Source organism: Crocuta crocuta, unplaced genomic scaffold, assembly GCF_008692635.1.
Source record: "Crocuta crocuta isolate KB4526 unplaced genomic scaffold, BGI_CrCroc_1.0 scaffold564, whole genome shotgun sequence".
NCBI classification, from domain to species: domain Eukaryota; kingdom Metazoa; phylum Chordata; class Mammalia; order Carnivora; family Hyaenidae; genus Crocuta; species Crocuta crocuta.
Window position 1 is genome coordinate 1232636 of NW_027533010.1, and position 15890 is coordinate 1248525.

The 15890-nt window shown below is 39.4% G+C and overlaps 1 protein-coding gene across 1 annotated transcript in view; it reads right to left on the bottom strand.

The window, feature by feature from the left end:
• Positions 1 to 10686, bottom strand: part of HECW2 (HECT, C2 and WW domain containing E3 ubiquitin protein ligase 2) — a 228797-nt gene extending 218111 nt beyond the window's left edge. Inside the window, exon 1 of the mRNA XM_077745795.1 lies at positions 10395 to 10686. Within this exon, the coding sequence (XP_077601921.1) occupies positions 10395 to 10686 (292 nt within the window). The remainder of the gene's footprint in view (positions 1 to 10394) is intronic.
• Between the last annotated feature and the right edge of the window lie 5204 nt (positions 10687 to 15890).

Genomic DNA, 15890 nt, shown 5'->3' on the forward strand with positions numbered 1-15890 from the left:
GGTGCAGGGGTGCCTGGGTGGCTCAGTCAGTTGAGCATCCAACTCCACCTCAGGTCATGATCTCACAGTTCATAGGTTCGAGCCCTGCAGCAGGTTCTAGACTGACAGCTCAGAACGTGGAATCTGCTTCAGATTCTGTGTCTCCCTCTGTCTCTGCCCCTCCCAGGCTTGTGCTCTGTCTATCTCTCAAAAATAAATAAACACTAAAATTTTTTAATTAAAAAAATAAATGGTGCAAAATGAATGAGAGAACACACAAAAGCCCACAACGGGGAAAATCCACTAGAGAAAATGACAAGTTCAGGTATACCTGGTATCTTGTATCATTATCTATACATTATAACAAGGAAAAAAAGGAATATTCTTTTATTAGGCACATCAACAAGAATTTGAAGTTAAATTTGAAATCCTTCTGCTTGCTTCCATTTATCTTAGAATGCAACTTTTGTTGTGTGAGCCTATGTTTTGTAAAAACAAAAAAATCAAACCTCATGTACTCCAGTGCTGCTGATTCAGATCAGTCTCTTTTTTTTAATCCTTATTGTTTACTTAATAAATTGTTGTTTTAAGCCACTAACTTTTCTGGGGGCTTTTTATGAAGAATATAAAACTAGAACAATCCCTGTCTATAAAAAAGTCACAACAATAATAACAATGACTATTAAGGGAAAGGGGGTTTTAAACAGGCTAGATTTTTTTTTTTTTTTTTTGAGAGAGAGAGAGCAGCAGAGAGGCAGAAGGAGAGGGAGAGAGAGACTTTTAAACAGGCTCCATACCCACCATGGAGCCCAATGTGGGGCTCAATTTCACAACTCTGAGATCATGACCTAAGCTGCAATCAAGAGTTGGACGCTCAGGGTGTCTGGGTGGCTAAATCGGTTAAGTGTCCCACTTCAGCTCAGGTCATCATCTCACAGTTTGTAGGTTCAAGCCCCAAGTTGGGCTCTGTGCTGACAGCTAAGAGCCTGGAGCCTGCTTCAAATTCTGTGTCTCCCTCTCTCTCTGCCCCTCCACCACTTGTGAGCTCTCACTCTCTCTCTCTCAAAAATAAAATAAACATTAAAAAAAACAGAGTTGGACGCTTAATAGACTAAGTCACCCAGGCACCCCAAAATAGGCTAGAATTAAATGTTGCCAATAGTAAAAGAGAAGATGGAGAAGGAAGTGACTGTAATGAGTGTGTTCTAAGATCCTTGTCAGAGTGGCTAAAATGAGCAAATCAGAGAACTCTAGATGCTGGCGAGGATGTGGAGAAACGGGCACCCTCCTACACTGTTGGTGGGAATGTAAACTGGTACAGCCCCTCTGGAAAACAGTGTGGAGGTTCCTCAGGAAACTAACAATAGAACTCCCCTATGACCCAGCAATAGCACTGCTAGGAATTTACCCAAGGGATACAGAAATGCTGATGCATAGGAGCACATGTACCCCAATGTTCATAGCAGCACTCTCCACAATAGCTAAAACATGGAAAGAGCCTAAGTGTCCATCAACGGACGAATGGATCAAGAAGATGTGGTTTATCTATACCATGGAATACTACATGGCAATGAGAAAGAATGAAATCTGGCCATGTGTAGCAACATGGATGGACCTTGAGGGTGTTATGCTGAGCAAAATAAGTCAGGCAGAGAAGGACAAATATCATATGTTTGCACGTATAGGAGGATTAGGAGGAACTTGATGGAGGAACAAGGGGGAGAAGAAGGGGGGAAATGGTGGGGGAAAGGGAGAGAGGCAAACCATGAGAGACTCTTGAATGCTGACAAAAACTGAGGACTGATGGATGTGGGGGGGAGGGGGGGATGGGCATGGAGGAGGGCACTTGTGGGGATGAGCACTGAGTGTTATGTGGAAACTAATTTGACAATAAACTATTAAAAAAAAAAGATCCTTATACAGTGTGACAGGTGTTTGAAGATATGGATTCATTTTAAACTTTAACACAATAATATATGACAAAAATTCTGAGAATAACTGCTAACAGACTAGACCTAGAATGTTTAGCTTCCAAGCAAATAGACTGAGAAAAAATATGCAGATAGGGAGTAAATAAAAGTCACCATTTCAATGGAAGTTTGCACAAAAGCAGGTCAAAAAAAAACTATAAAATGCATGAAATACAGAAAATATAGTAAGATATGGAAATAAGGTCAAATATGTGAAAAATAACAGCAAATGTTAAAACAGCAAATATGCCAGTTTTAAAAGATGGTCACTCAGATTGGATTAAAAAATCATAAAGCTACAGATAATGCACAGAAGACATATCTGAAGCATGCCAAAAAATGGCTCAAAGGAAATTAGTGGGAAAAGATACATCAAGCAAAAACTAACCAAAGAAAGTTGATGTAACAACTGATAACAGACTTTAAGAGAGGTAGGGGAATAAAAGAAAGGCATTATAAATGTGTTTTCTTATTGATGCGCCCATTATTCCTTAGAAAAGTGTAACAAGCTGATTATAACAAACGTTATAAAAATAGTATGTGTGGGAAGCAATTATTTTCTGACTTAGTAGTGGTTTTATCAGAATAAAGAATTTCTAAACCTCATGCCAATGCCATCTTAACTCGATCACAAAATACAATCATTTCACATTTACTCATTATAGCACCTATATAAGCATCCTTTAAGGAAAAGTGACACAAATTTCATGAGTGGGAAAAAATAATCCCTCAGATAACTTTCCTAGAATAACCAGTTAAAACACAAAATCCAAGAAACAATGGACTTGAATGACACATTGGACCAGATGGATTTGACAGATATATTTAGAACTCGACATTCTGAGGCCATGGAATTCACTTTCTTCTAAAGTGTGCATGGCACATTCTCCAAGATAGATCACATACTGGAACATAAAGCAGCCCTCAAAAATTATAAAAGAATTGAGATCATACCATGCACACTTGCACATCACAATGCTATGAAACTTGAAATCAATCACAGGAAGAAGTCTGGAAAACCTCCAAAAACATGGAGGTTAAAGAACACCCTACTAAAGAATGAATGAGCCAATCAGGAATTAGAGAAGAAATTAAAAAATATATGGAAACAAATGAAAATGAAAATAAAACAATTCAAACTCTATGGGATGTGGCAAAGGGAGTCCTAAGAGGAAAGTACATTGCACTCCAGGCCTATTTCAAGAAATTAGAAAAAGTGCAAGTACAAAATCTAACAGTGCACCTAAGGGAACCTAAAGGAAGGAGAGCAACAAGAGCACCCAAACCCAGTAGGAGAAGAGAAATAATAAAAATCATGGCAGAAATAAACAATATAGAAACCAAAGAAACAGTTGAACAGATCAATGAAACCAAGAGTTGGTTTTTTGAAAAAATAAACAAAATTGACAAACCTTTAGCCAGGCTTCTCAAAAAGAAAAGAGAGAGCACTCAAATAGACAAAATCGTGAATGAAAATGGACTTATTACAACCAACCCCTCAGAAATGCAAGCAATTCTCAGGGAATACTATGAAAAATTACATGCCAACAAACTGGACAACATAGAAGAAACAGACAAATTCCTAAACACACACTCACTACCAAAATTCACATAGGAAGAGATAGAAAATCTAAACAGACCAAAAACTAGTGAAGAAATTGAAATAGTTATCAAAAATCCCCCAACAAATTAAGAGCCCTGGGCCAGATGGCTTCCCTGGGGAATTCTACCAGACATTTAAATCAGAGTTAATNTGAGGTCAAACTTTCACTTTTTGCAGACAACATGATCCTCTATATAGAAAACCCGACAGACTCCACCAGAAGCCTACTAGAACTGATCCATGAATTCAGCAAAGTTGCAGGATACAAAATCAACATACAGAAATCGGTTGGAATTTTATACACCGACAATGAAGCAACAGAAAGAGAAATCAAGAAACTGATCCCATTCACAAGTGCACAAAAAAAAAACATAAAATATCAAGAAATAAACCTAACCAAAGATATAAGAGATCTGTATGATGAAAATTATNGGTGGGAACGTAAACTGGTGCAGCCTCTCTGGAAAATAGTGTGGAGGTTCCTCTAAATATTAACAGTAGAACTCCCCTATGACCCAGCAATAGCACTGCTAGGACTTTATTTAAGGGATACAGGAGTGCTGATGCATAGGGTCACATGTACCCTAATGTTCATAGCAGCACTCTCANCGAGCAATAGTTGGGGAGCGGCAGGGAGGCAAACCATGGGGGACTCTTGAATGCTGAGAACAAACTGAAGGCTGATGGGGGTGGGGAAGAGGGGAAGTGGGGTGTTGGGCATGGAGGAGGGCACCTGTGGGGATGAGCACTGGGTGTTATATGGAAACCAACTTGACAATAAACTATTTAAGAAAAAAAAACACATAAAATCCACCTCATCATCTCAGTATGTAGACATAAGAATGCCTGTTTCAAGTATGGCTTCCTACCAGTACATTAGGAAATCAAATACACTAAAGTTTCTTTGGGTACACTGAGCTAGCCACCTTTTTAAAGCCTGCCTACTGTCCAGGGAACTCTTCCATAACCATTTTAAATACATGGACTTCTCGGGGTGCCTGGGTGGCTTAGTCGGTTAAGCGTCCGACTTTCGCTTAGGTCATGATCTCGCGGTTTGTGGGTTCGAGCCCCGCGTCGGGCNTAAATAAATAAATAAATACATGGACTTCTCTGCAAACCAAATCTCTAACATGCATATTCTGAGAAAGATCTTGATGGTCTGGGATGCCAATGCAATGCTGTGAATTCAGAGTCTAACTGCTGTTGTACACCCATGGTTCCGGTACTGTCCTTGGTGCTGCTCTGGGTGTGTCCTCTCAGTCTTCTGAACACCTTATAAAGAGTATACCACAGTATGACACTTTTTAAATCCCCAGCATCTATTCTTGCAGCGACCATTGAAGAATAGATGTCTTAGGCTTTGAAACAGACTAGAAGACTAGACATGTTGTTAGCAAGACACATTTACTAGGGCAGAATACTGACTGCTCTCTAAATGGCAAAGGGCTTCTCCCCATTTCCCCGTCTCTGTGCAGTTAGGCAGATAATGGGGCTAATGCTGAATGTGGACCCTGGGCTGAAGGGAAATGTGTCACCTTGGGGCCAAGCATATAAGAATTGGTATAGGAGTCTCTCTTCCCTTAACGTTTGTCCGGAGAGGCCTTCTGTTACAAATGGTGTAATGACAAGATGGCAGATCCTTTAATAACCCAATATGGCAAAAATCAAGAGGATGCTGAGCCTGATGCCTAAATGACAGTACAAAGTAAGCCCCTGCCAATCCATGCTGGACACACAGCAAAAGAAATCCTCTTTTGTTCTCTTAAGTCACTAAGGATTCAGGGTTAGCTCATCTGTACAGCATAATCTGACTGAGGCTGACGAGTACAACTAGGTAACAAAAAGTAATTTAGAGTTAAATTGTCCCAAAAACCATTTCATGTGCAAAGCTCCCAGTTTCTAAAAGCATTTTCTAAAATGCAAAGGCATGACCTCAAACAACTTTTCTTTGGCAGTAATCATGCAAAAATACCAAAAGAGCTTAAGAACAGTCACTCTTCACTATTATTTGATAGCTATTCTGGAAACTAAATACTTCATACATAAATTCTTTGTTCTAAATTCTTTGTTCTGTGTGATTGAATTTTGGATTAAACTGCAGCTTTCCCATCACCTTGAAACGCATGTTGGTTTAGAACCTACATAATACTCAAATTAAAATCCTGTATTATTTGGCACTGAAAATTTAAATGCTTTACATAATTTCGAAAACTCTGATTCAAAGGACTGGCTTTTGGTTTCCATAAGCAGAAGTGGCCTGGTATGTCACTTTAATCTAAAAATCCCTTCTTGCGGACTCATCCAGTGGATAAGTTGCACTGCAGCTTCAGACCACCAGGAAAGTGATTTTATTAATAGTAGCCAAAAGGATGATAGTTTGCAGTCAGCAGGATCTTACAAAAAGCCCAGGCACCTTGCCAAGCACTTTATACATAGTATCTTATTTCTTACCATACTGGTACCTCTCTTTCTCTCTCTCTCTCTCTCTCTCTTTTCTTTTTTTTACAGATGAGGACAGGAAGTTTAAAAACCATGACATACTTCACTCAAGCTAGTAAATGTATTTGAATTCACTAATCTGTCTGATTGCAGAGTCTGTGTTCTTAACCACTGATAACCCCAGAGTTTCTCAAAGTATGCTGTGGGTGATAATCTTGTTGGTACATAGACAAATGTTATTTTTTTTAACAGTTAAGGTTTCTTTGAAAGAAATAGAACTAACACAGAAAGCTTGTTCCAGACCTTTCTACTTAAAACAACTCAGGGTAGATAACCAGTTTGTGTGTGTGTGTGTGTGTGTGTGTGTGTGTGTGTGTGTGTGTGTGTTTTAATCAGATGGTTTAAAGAAAAATATTAATAGTACAGGGAATAATCCAATACTGCAAAAATAAAGAAGGTGCTGAGTAAATAAAGGGTGGAAAACACTGGACTCCATTTTTCAACACAAGGCAAAAAAAATGAAGACTGAGACACAAGACACTTAAGTTCCAGCCTTGACTGCTCCCAACTAGCTGTGTGGCTCACCGCTCTGGATCTTGTTTTTTTTTTTTTCTTTAAAACATCAGTTTAGGGACGCTTGGGTGGCTCAGTCAGTTAAGCACCGGACTTCAGCTCAGGTCATGATCTCACGGTTCATAGGTTCAAGCCCTGAATTCAGGCTCTGTGCTGACACCTCAGAGCCTGGAATCTGATTCTGATTCTGTGTCTCTCTTTCTCTGCCCCTCCACCACTTTTATTCTCTCTCTCTCTCTCAAAAACAAATAAACATTTTTTAAAAATCAGTTTAAATTTTGTGATCTTAAAGCTCTAAAATACATAATCTCAATGCCTTAGTTAACTATTACGATCCTACTTTCTTTTACCATCCAAATGCAAAGAAGTATGGAAAATATATAAGTCATAATACTTTTTAAGGTATAATAAAATACTGTTGTCATGCCACTCACCTTTGAAGATATAATCGGCATGCAGGCACTGAGGATGGTCCAGAGAAATGCTGGCAAACTATTTGTGACTGGTCTATGGCAAGAAAAGCTTGAGCCACATATGAAATATCTACATCAATAAGCCCATTATTTAATTTAACTTTTTATTAGTGACATTTTCTCAATGATGGATGCAGGGCATTGATTTACATTTTAGAGACAACTTCTTATCTAGTCATAGATCAATTGCAGACTCGCACTTAGACTAGCGCTGGTGTATAGCACACTATATACTTCTAACTTTCGTAAGGTGTGTTTTCCTAGCTCTGTTTAGGGACTTCAACTTGCCTGAAATGAGAAATGGCAAAGTGAGCCTTTTGAAGTGTTTTCCTTTTGAATAGCCAGAAAGAAAAGCACAAGACCAAAGGTCACGGGGAATTAGATAGTGAGACTGAAACGAATTTAATATGCTCTATCTCCTCTTTAAACAGTGATCATTTGATTTTTCATGGAAAACTGTTTGTATTGGGTACCCTAACTGGTTTTGCACATTTAAGCATTTGGCTCTTTTTATATAGACAGCTTGCAAGAAAGCAATGAGTAGCAGTGTTAATCTTGTCAGAGGTCACATCTAATTATGGAGACCAAAATAAATTATAAATCTAGTGATTTTTTGAAAACTACTTACAAGGCATTAATTGTTGTAATTTGGAGATTCAGGGCTATAGCTACATTGCAATCATCTGTGAAAATATCAGGGTGTATATGAGACTTTCTGGAGAGAGAAAATATAATTAGCACCTGTTTTAAGAACTGTGTTCACACCCCAAATTTCCCCAAATGGCACTTTGATATTTTCAACTTGTTTTCTTCGTATTCCCAATAGGACCTTTATAGTGCCTAACATGCCTGGAGAACAATTTAATTTTCTGACCCAGGAGTATATATTTTCTCTCCAGATTAGCTAAAAGTCATCTGGACTCAGTTGTACAATGCAAAACCTTATTCACAATGAGCCAAACACAAACAACACTCACATTTCTAGAGAGTAAGAAAATGTAAGCCAAGAGAAACACGATCAAAGTGCAGAGTGTGCCAGTAAGCCACACCTCACCGGCCAGACGTTCCACCCAAATCCTTTCCCTTTGGGATTTATTTCTATAGACACCATGTCTCTGTTCTGCAAATAAAACTAGGCGTTGCTAGGAAACAGTCTGGCTTCTCAGGACTCAACTAAAGAGGGGTGGTTGCTTCCTACCAAGAAGACAGAAGTCTGAGTCTATACCTGACATATACATGTGCTATTGTTATGAAACCTAGATTCTCCACACACCAATGTCACAGAGCCCAAGAGACAGTATTTTTCTGTTTAGCCATAACAGCCTTAAACTGGTGACATAATTTGTACCCTGAAATTCTTTTCCCCATCCTGGCCTTGCATTTCCTCTTTTCTTTCAGTTTCTCCAAACGTATCACCTTACCACCTTCACGTAACAGCGCCTAAGGAAACTGTTTGGTGTATATTCCCATTACTTAATTACTCATTTCATAGATTCTTCCCATCACAATGATTGGTCCTATTAAACTTTTGAAAAATTTCTGCACGGCTTGGAGTTATTACTCTCAGAAATTTTGCATCAGATTTTTGTTACTTTTCAAAAAAAAAAAAAACAAAAAACCCAGTAGTTCTTAACTCTGGTAAAACAACCCTGGGCACAGTCCCGGAAGTAGCCCACATGCTCCCTGTCCTGCCCTCACAAGCAGCTGATGTCCCCCCTTCTCCCTTTTGCATCTTTAGAACACCTAGCAACTCAGAATTAACGACAGGTCCAAGACAGTTTGACAATAATGACTTAAGTAAGCAAAGAGAGAAAGATTTTTTTTTTCACATATAGCAAGAACTCTGAGTGCCAGGCCATGCTCATTCTAACTTTCTGCTCTGCCATTCTTAGTTTTCAATCTCAATTGATATATTATGGTCGCTACACGGATGCAACAATTCAAGATCTCACAGCCTTTCAGCAGGGTCCCAGGTACGAGAGAAGGGGAAGTTTAATGACTCTACAGGAGGCTTTGGCTTTTCACTGGAAAAGGAAGCTTCCCTGAAGTCTTTCCCTTACATCTCAGTGGCCAGAGCTGGCTCACCGCCCACTGCTACACTACTCACTGGCTGGAGTGCCATATAAGCTTAGAACTTTCCTGAGTCTGGGGAGGGCCTACCTGCCCTGAGATGAATGGCTTGCTGCCAAGCCCTCACCCAGTAGGGAAAATGGATCAGGAAACAGCTGTCAGTTAAAAATGACAATGCTGCCACCTATCCTGCTCCACACAGGATGGCAAAGTTCCCACAGAAATGAGGCTGCCTCCAGTCTAGAGGTCAGAATAGCCCATCTTAGCCTCAGGAGAAATGGCTGGCTCTGCTTAAAGCCAGGTCCCTGTTGAGTCATTCTCAGGTCCCAAGGAGGCCAGGCTTTTCTTCTAAACACAGTTGTGGCCCTTCAACCGTAGAAATGAGCCATACTTGACGTCTTAGAAGCTGGGACCTGGGCCTTTCAGAGTCACTGGTTGCAGAAGACCTGTTGAGACCAGCAACAAACCCAAGAACACCAAGTTCTACATAAGTAGAAATAGCTCAGCATGGAGCCCGATATGGGACACGATCCCACGACCCGGGGGTCACAACGTGAGCCGAAATCAAGAGTTGGATGCTCAACCCACTGAGTCCCCAAGGCGTCCCATTATCATGTTTAATTTAGATTTTCTTTAAGCCTGGTTGCTAGGTTTTGATTTCAATAAAACAAAATTTTGTATTTTCTGGCATGTGCCATTCATCATTCACTCACCTGTGAATAACAGGTACAAATTAGCTAAACACAGCTGGGACATTTTTATTAAAACAAATAGCAACCTATTTTTAAGTCATTTATTAAGAGAACATGGCACTTTCTTCACCTAAACTGAACAAGGACACATCAGGAATTTTGATATAAAAAGACACCCCAGACGGCAGGTTGATCTTCATGGAATTCAATCTTTAGAAACTACAGAACTTTTTCTCACATCAGTTATCTAAACCTAGACTTCTTTTCAGTCAGTTAAAAAATATTGGTAAAAGTTAATATCCTCCTCTTCCCCACATGGGACTACTGACTGAGGGCAATGTGAATGTTTCTTTCTTTAAAAGAAAATATTGTAAAATCTGCAGCTTCTGGCATTTAATCAGGGTAGAAATGTAACCACAAAATTCATATCAGCAAAGGTATTTATTATTTTAGATTCTCCCCCTTCTAAAGAAAAACAAATTCTCAGAATTTGCCAAGCTTACTTGTACGTGTATGATTTTTTTCCCCCAGGAAAAAGTACAAAATAGTAAACATAGGCTCTAACTCACATGCAAGTCCATTTCATGTCACTCACCTATGTGATAAAGTCCAATCCAATCACTGGGGTCCACCTCCTCTTTAATGTCCCAGAAGATAATGAGGTTCTGGGCTTGCCCCAGCGTGTACTCGTACATGCTAGCAGTCAGGCTGGAGCGGCTCTCCGAGGTCACCAGGTCTGTGTCACTGTTCGCCCTCTGCAGGGCCATGTTCTCTGGCATGGAGCTCTGGGCGGCGAGGCTGTGAAGGTTCTCTGGGCTCAATGTGTACCGCATCTGGGGATTTCGACGCCGCACAAAAAGCAGGTGCTCCCGGGCTGAGCTGGCCATCCTGAGGTTAGCTTCCTACAACGCTGTAAGAGACAGACAGGCACAAAGCATTAATGCTACAATGTGAGGGAGTAAGGTTTAAGCTTCTCAGACATAAAGCTCTCAAGAGTGTTTATGAAAGCCCAGCCATGCAACAATCTTCTTGTGTCAAAATAAAACCTATTATTCTACTTGTCAACTGATGATGTCAGAGACAACTTTCTATAGTCTGAGGTCACATGATCGCAAAGGCCATCACACACCTGTGACCCTTGATTTCATCGGTACAGATTCCCCCTGGCAATTAAGGACAAGTAGATTTCCCTACTAGTCCTTTTAGGTTTATCTTCTCCCAGACACTCCACATTCAGGAACAGTCCTCTTTTCTTTCACCTCTGACCCACATAGTTATTTCTTGTGGAAATTAAATCTTAAAATGTTAAGACGGAAAATTGTGACACACGCTAAACACAGTTGAAATATACCATTGAGCACAGGTTAACCTGCTCAACTTCCTTCTCACGAATGTAACCCATTAGAGTCTTTTTCAGGAACTTGCTCAAATGTCACCTCCTCTCTTAAATACAATGGCCATCGTATTTAAAGTTGCAACACCCCACGTTCCCCATCTCTCCTCTCTCGCTGTAATTTTCTCCAAAGCAATTACTATGACCTGACGTGTCACACAGTACCACATACTTATGTATTTGGTTACTGCATACTTCTCCCAACAAGAATGTAAGCCTGGGGCAAAGACAGACTCCACAATAAGCGGCACTGGGAAAACTGGACAGCCACGTGCAGAAGAATGAAACTGGACCCTTATCTTACACAGTATACAAAAACCAACTCAAAACAGATTAAGGATTTGAAAATAAACCCTGAAGTCATAAAACTCCTGGAAGAAAACATAGGCAGTAAGCATCTTGACATCAGTCTTGGCAATAATTTTTTTTGGATACCACACCAAAAGCTAAGGCAACAGAAGCAAAAATAAACGAGTGGGACTATATCAAACTATATCTGAACAGCAAAAGAAACCATCAACCTTGAAGCTATACAGTCTTTAAAAGCAGGAACAGTGCCTCAGTGGTGCTTGGGTATAGCAAGGGAAGAGCTGACATGGAGAAAGGATGGAGCTTATCTGTATATTTCTTTAACAAACATTCACACAACACTTCAAGTGATTTACAAATATATAGGTTATTTGTAAGACTTCTGTTTATAAATCAATAGCTGCACATGCTTAAACTTCACCCTGCCTCAATTATTAAATGGAAGTGACTTTAAAGTACCATGCAAGATTGCTGTAAGGATGAGAAAAATCTTAAGTGAGGGGTGCCTGGGTGGCTTAGTGGGTTGAGCGTCCGACCTCAGCTCAGGGCATGATCTCACAGTCCGTGAGTTCGAGTCCTGTGTCAGGCTCTGTGCTGACAGCTCAGGGCCTAGAGTCTGCTTCAGATTCTGTGTCTCCCTCTCTCTCTGCTCTGTCTCTCAAAAATAAAGAAATATTTAAAAAAATTTTAAATAAAAGTCATATGTCAAAGTGTTCAGTAAAAAGCAAATACTGTTATTTTTAGTAGCAATGTAATTACTGAATTAATTAATGTGCTATTTAGTTTGCAGTAGCTCTAAGGGTTGGGAGACAGTTGAGAGAAATCAAATGCTGAAGACTACCTTTATACAGGAAAAATTACTCTAAGTTCTGCCTCATGCTAGATGATCCTATACTTAGGAAATGAGTCCATTTTTTCCCTGCCTCCCTATTCAACATGGCTCCTGGCTCCCAGAAATCATCTACAGATGGATACACAGCCCTCTGAGTTATAGCTTTCAACTCAACCACATCTCTTAAATAATTATTTCTACATTAAAAAAAATAATTCCAATTTGCAAACAATCCACTTAGGAAAGAACTTTTTTTAATTTTTTAATGTTTTATTTATGAGAGAGACAGTGTGAGCAGGGGAGAGTCAGAGAGAGAGGGAGTAACAGAATCTGCAATAGGCTCCAGGCTCTGAGCTAGCTGTCAGCACAGAGCCTGACATGGGGCTCAAACCCATGTCAAAATATTAAATATAAGTATGAGCAACAATCTGAGAGCCTCTGAAGGGCTGGTTGTAAGAGGAGGGTAATGGAGGAGACGGGAGAAGCCAGTTAGAAGAAGCTAATTAATTAAGGTATCCAATGCTGAGTGCTGAGAAATGGATTTTAATAATACAGAAATGAAAGCTATCAATTGAGAATATTTCAAAGAAAGAGCCCAAAGACATAACAACAGAATGAATACAGAGATTAAAATAGGGAAAAATCAGGACTAAATTCTGGATTTTTCAGTCCAAGAGACAATAAAATCCCAGACACATTGATGGGGCTAAGAAAATCAATACGATCTCAGGTGAGTTTGAAGTAAATGCAATATACCCAAGTCACTAGGTCCCAAAGACTGTTGTGAGGATGGGCCAAGTTCCTAGTTTTTAGGAGCCAGGAATAAAAATAAATATTCAAATGCAAGTTTCTGTTTAATAATAGCCTTATTGTTTATTAATTAAAATCAACTAAAATCATCTCTAAAAACCTTATTAGTTCAGGGTTTAAAAAACTCATTCAGATATTTTACTTTACATAACTTAGATCAATGGAAAAGAAAAAAATTAGAATGGTTAGATTACAGGGGATATCCGGGTGGCTCAGTCAGTTGGGCCCTCAAATCTTGATTTCAGCTCAGGTGATGATCCTAGGGTCATGGGATCAAGCCCTGTGTTGGGCTCCATGCTGAGCATGGAGCTTAATTAAGATTCTCTCTCTTCCTCACTCTCTGTCCCTCCCCCACTCGCACACAAGTGAGTGCACTCTCTCTCTAAAATAAAATAAAATAAAATAAAATAAAATGCTTAGATTACAATGAGGGACAAAGTCCAAGCCTGTAGTAGAAAATTTCATTTTTCCCCTATAAGAAAAGTAAAGTGAATTTTAGAGTTCATGTTTCCACAGTAAATAAGATCAAACATCATGCAAAAATTAACTATCAAGGTTGCATGAAAATGAAAAAAAACCAAACCACTCTGAATATTATAGATAACATTTTCCTTTATAACTACCTGATTCAATACAATATTCCCACATGGGGAAATTAGCCACTGAAATAACAGAGAATGGCTACTTGACATTTTTTCCTACTGAAATCTAAGAACTCTTGACTTGCTTCTTCATAGGAAACCTTCATAGGTTTCATACCTATGCCTTATGCAACCAGAAAGACAAATTTTTTTTCAGAAACGTATCTATGCTCTTCTGAAAAGCTTTACGAAATAAAGCCAATGGTAAGGGAAACTGCTTAGTACCCACCATACCTATTAAACAGAGAGCTGGTCCTTGGAAGCTCCTTAGAGAATCCCTCCCATGAGGAGCCTCTGCTGCAGCTCTAGGGCCCATTCCCAAAGGACACAATGTAATATGATGAAGCATTCTTGAAACTCCTCCCCCTTCCATTTAGATGAGGTCTGCACTGTGCTGTCCTCCCAGATAACGGACATCTGCTTAAACGACAGCTAAAAACAAAATCACTTTTCTTCCAGAGGTCAGCAGGGATGTAATTATCAAGCAAATTGCAGAACACCTTAGTATCCAACTTCATTTTCAAAAACTGCAGATTTTGCTTAGAAGACACAGACAGTAGCAGATGACAAATATGTTAAGCAAGTGTTTTTATTTAAAATATTTTTGCTCAAGAATCTGGAGGTGAATGTCAATTTACTAAATTTCACCTGAAGGGTAAGTACTGACAACATTCCAAGACAAGGGATTTTTACAAGCTGGAAATGCACCCTAGGATTTTAACTTCCTAGACCAGACACTGGTCTAGACAAAAATAATAACTAACGACCTTGTTCAACCATTCAAATTCCAAAAAAAAAACAAAAAACAAAAAACCACATAAACACACACACATGCATGTATGCACACATCTATTCAACTATACTATGCTTCAAACTCCGTGTGTGTTCTACTATATAAATGAGGCAAACAAAAGGGAAAATATATGTCAAGAAACACTAAGGAAAATATAATTAGCCTGCAGTAAGTGGAGATGTGAGAAACCTAGGAAGAGAAATCAACGACTCATCAGACATACAAGGGCAGTTGACGTAGGAAATGAAGAACGCCATTACCAAATTCACAACTACAGATCTCTCCCAGGGGATTTCCACCATGTCTGCTGCTAAGAGGAAGCAATCATAGTCATCACTCAGTGTTTATCACACATAACCATAACCCCAATACTTACCTTACTCGGCAAGGATGTTCTAGTAGAATGATTAATACCAGAAAATCCCTGCTATACCACTTGCCAGTAAGTGCTCCCTGGACACCAGGGCATTGACAGAGAGCCTGGGCTGACTCAAGCTGTCTTGCCTCTCACTTCCTCTTCTCAGGGGGAAAAGTATCAGAAAATGCAATTCACCCTCCAGGATCCTTCTCTTTAGGAAAAACCTGTCCTTCTCACAATTTCACCAAATAATATGTTAGGATCCACAACATAAAAATAGTCCACTTGTCAGTTTGGAAAAGGAATGTACACAAATAAGAAGAAATCATTTTAAGTTCCAGATGCTTTTAATTTTAAAATATTTTTAATGCTTATTTATTTTTAAGTGAGAGTGTGAGTGGAGGAGGGGCAGAGAGAGAGACACACACAGAATCTGAAACAGACTCCAAACTCTGAGCTGTCAGCACAGAGCCCAACACGGGGCTCAAACTCAGGAGTCGGAAGATCATGACCTGACCCAAAGTCAGATGCTTAACCAACTGAGCCACCCAGGTGCCCCAAAAAGCTTTCAATTTTAAATACTGAGTGCAACAGTGCTTTCAAGATGTTGTTCTAGCCTTCCATCACTGAATATACAACGAGATAAAGAAGAGAAAATCATTAAGCTTCGGTTCAACTCCTTGGAGTTCCTTAAACTCAATAAAGTTTTGAATTCAATTATTAAACTTTGCAGGTCTGAATAGATAATTGGCAAAAGAAAAAAGTTAAGTAATTAATAATTATATATCAAATAACAAATTTTTTAAAAATGAGATGTAATTTTTTACCCATTAAAACGTGCAGTTTGACAACTAACAGTACTCAGATGTGCAGGGGCAGCAAGACAGGGCGCCGCTGAGGAGGCAAGTCTCACAAAGCTTGCTGGCGCCCTGGGAGAGGGAAAGGCATCGGGACC